Source organism: Olea europaea, unplaced genomic scaffold (genome assembly GCF_002742605.1).
Source record: "Olea europaea var. sylvestris unplaced genomic scaffold, O_europaea_v1 scaffold4235, whole genome shotgun sequence".
Classification (NCBI taxonomy): Eukaryota; Viridiplantae; Streptophyta; class Magnoliopsida; order Lamiales; family Oleaceae; genus Olea; species Olea europaea.
Window position 1 is genome coordinate 13,084 of NW_019262186.1, and position 1,350 is coordinate 14,433.

General features: G+C 34.2%; 1 protein-coding gene across 1 annotated transcript; it reads left to right on the forward strand.

The window, feature by feature from the left end:
* LOC111387749 (EH domain-containing protein 2-like) lies at positions 1-1,349 on the forward strand. Its single transcript, XM_023012333.1, has 4 exons — positions 1-245; positions 358-437; positions 1,095-1,163; positions 1,284-1,349. The coding sequence occupies exons 1-4, from the start codon at positions 161-163 to the stop codon at positions 1,347-1,349; spliced, it is 300 nt and encodes a 99-aa protein (XP_022868101.1). The 5' UTR covers positions 1-160.
* The last annotated feature ends 1 nt before the right edge of the window (position 1,350 follows it).

A 1,350-nucleotide genomic window follows, 5' to 3' on the forward strand; every position in this document is an offset into this window, starting at 1 on the left:
ACGACTCTGGCTAAAACTGTTCAACATTGTAGAGATTAAACTTGAGAGCGTAGGTCTCCTGCGCCACAACTGTTATAAAAGTTCCCTCCTTTCAGGGTTTTCAAATTCACATTTTTGTTCATATCAACGAACACACACAGTGCAGTCCATTTTCAAAGAGATGGAAATGGTTTCAGGTCCGATTAGTTTATGTTCTAAAGAGGATCAGAAAATCTATCAGACCTGGTTCAATTTCGCCGATTCAGGTTCATCTCTCTTTTCCATTTCAACGCTCCTTTTTACCGACAGCTCGCTCTTTAATCGTGTTATGAATACGCTTTGGTTCATTCGTACAATTTTATTATTTATTGTATATAGATGGAGATGGCCGTTTGACTGGGAATGACGCAACAAGGTTTTTTGAGATGTCCAATCTATCGAAACACGAACTCAAGCAGGTAAAATATTCGTTTCTATGTGAAAGATTGTTTTTATTAACTGAGTATATATTTTTTGTTTAATATAGTTGGTTTATATTAAGGAGCCTATGGACTTCTATCTGCTTTGCTTGTTTATATTCATCATCTGGTCGATAATAAGATGTTTTTGGTCATTTTGTCGACGGTTCGGTTTTGATCTTTTTGAGAAACAGCGACTTTCTTGTCCTGATATTGAGTGATTGACACGAATTTTTGATGGCTTTGAGTACTTCGATTTATCTGGAGATTGATGTAGTGGTAACTGTAGTGATTCACTGGACATCTTTTAGGTTGGTATCAATTTGACATGTTAGAGATTAATATTGCTTGTCGATAATTCATTCCATTGAATCAGTGCTGCTCTTGGATATAATTCTATGCATCAATTTATTTTATTAATTTCCAAATTTTGTATTTTAACCTAACGAATAATGTATTTGAACCTAAGAAAATTGTGGAATGTGTAATTTGTTAATCTGTTAAATACTGTGTTCTTATTACTACCAAAGATTTCTACCCCTGGTAAAATTGAATCTTGATGATCATTTTAATTTATTCTCTGCTATCTGCTTAGCTCATAAATTTTTTCATAATATTCCTTTCTTTCATTTTTCATATGCATTTTTATGATCAAAGGTTTGGGCTATTGCTGACTCCAAACGGCAAGGATTTCTAGGTTTCAAGGAATTCATCACTGCAATGCAGGTTGTATTCAAAAGAATCAAATGAGAGAATTGCAGTTTGTATATGAGATCGTTTAGAATTAACTTGTGTTTTCCTTTCTTTTTTCTCTTGTTCTTCTGGTTGCTTCGTCACCAATTACAGTTGATCTCTCTTGCACAAGAAGGAAATGAACTGACCTCAGATCTTCTTAAGAGCACAGGCAAGTAGA

Coding starts and splice junctions, on each gene's coding strand:
- LOC111387749 (XM_023012333.1), top strand. CDS start 161: ATGGAAATGGTTTCAGGTCCGATTAGTTTATGTTCTAAAGAGGATCAG. Junction 438..1,094: donor CGAAACACGAACTCAAGCAG/GTAAAATATTCG, acceptor TTATGATCAAAG/GTTTGGGCTATTGCTGACTC. Junction 1,164..1,283: donor AATTCATCACTGCAATGCAG/GTTGTATTCAAA, acceptor CACCAATTACAG/TTGATCTCTCTTGCACAAGA.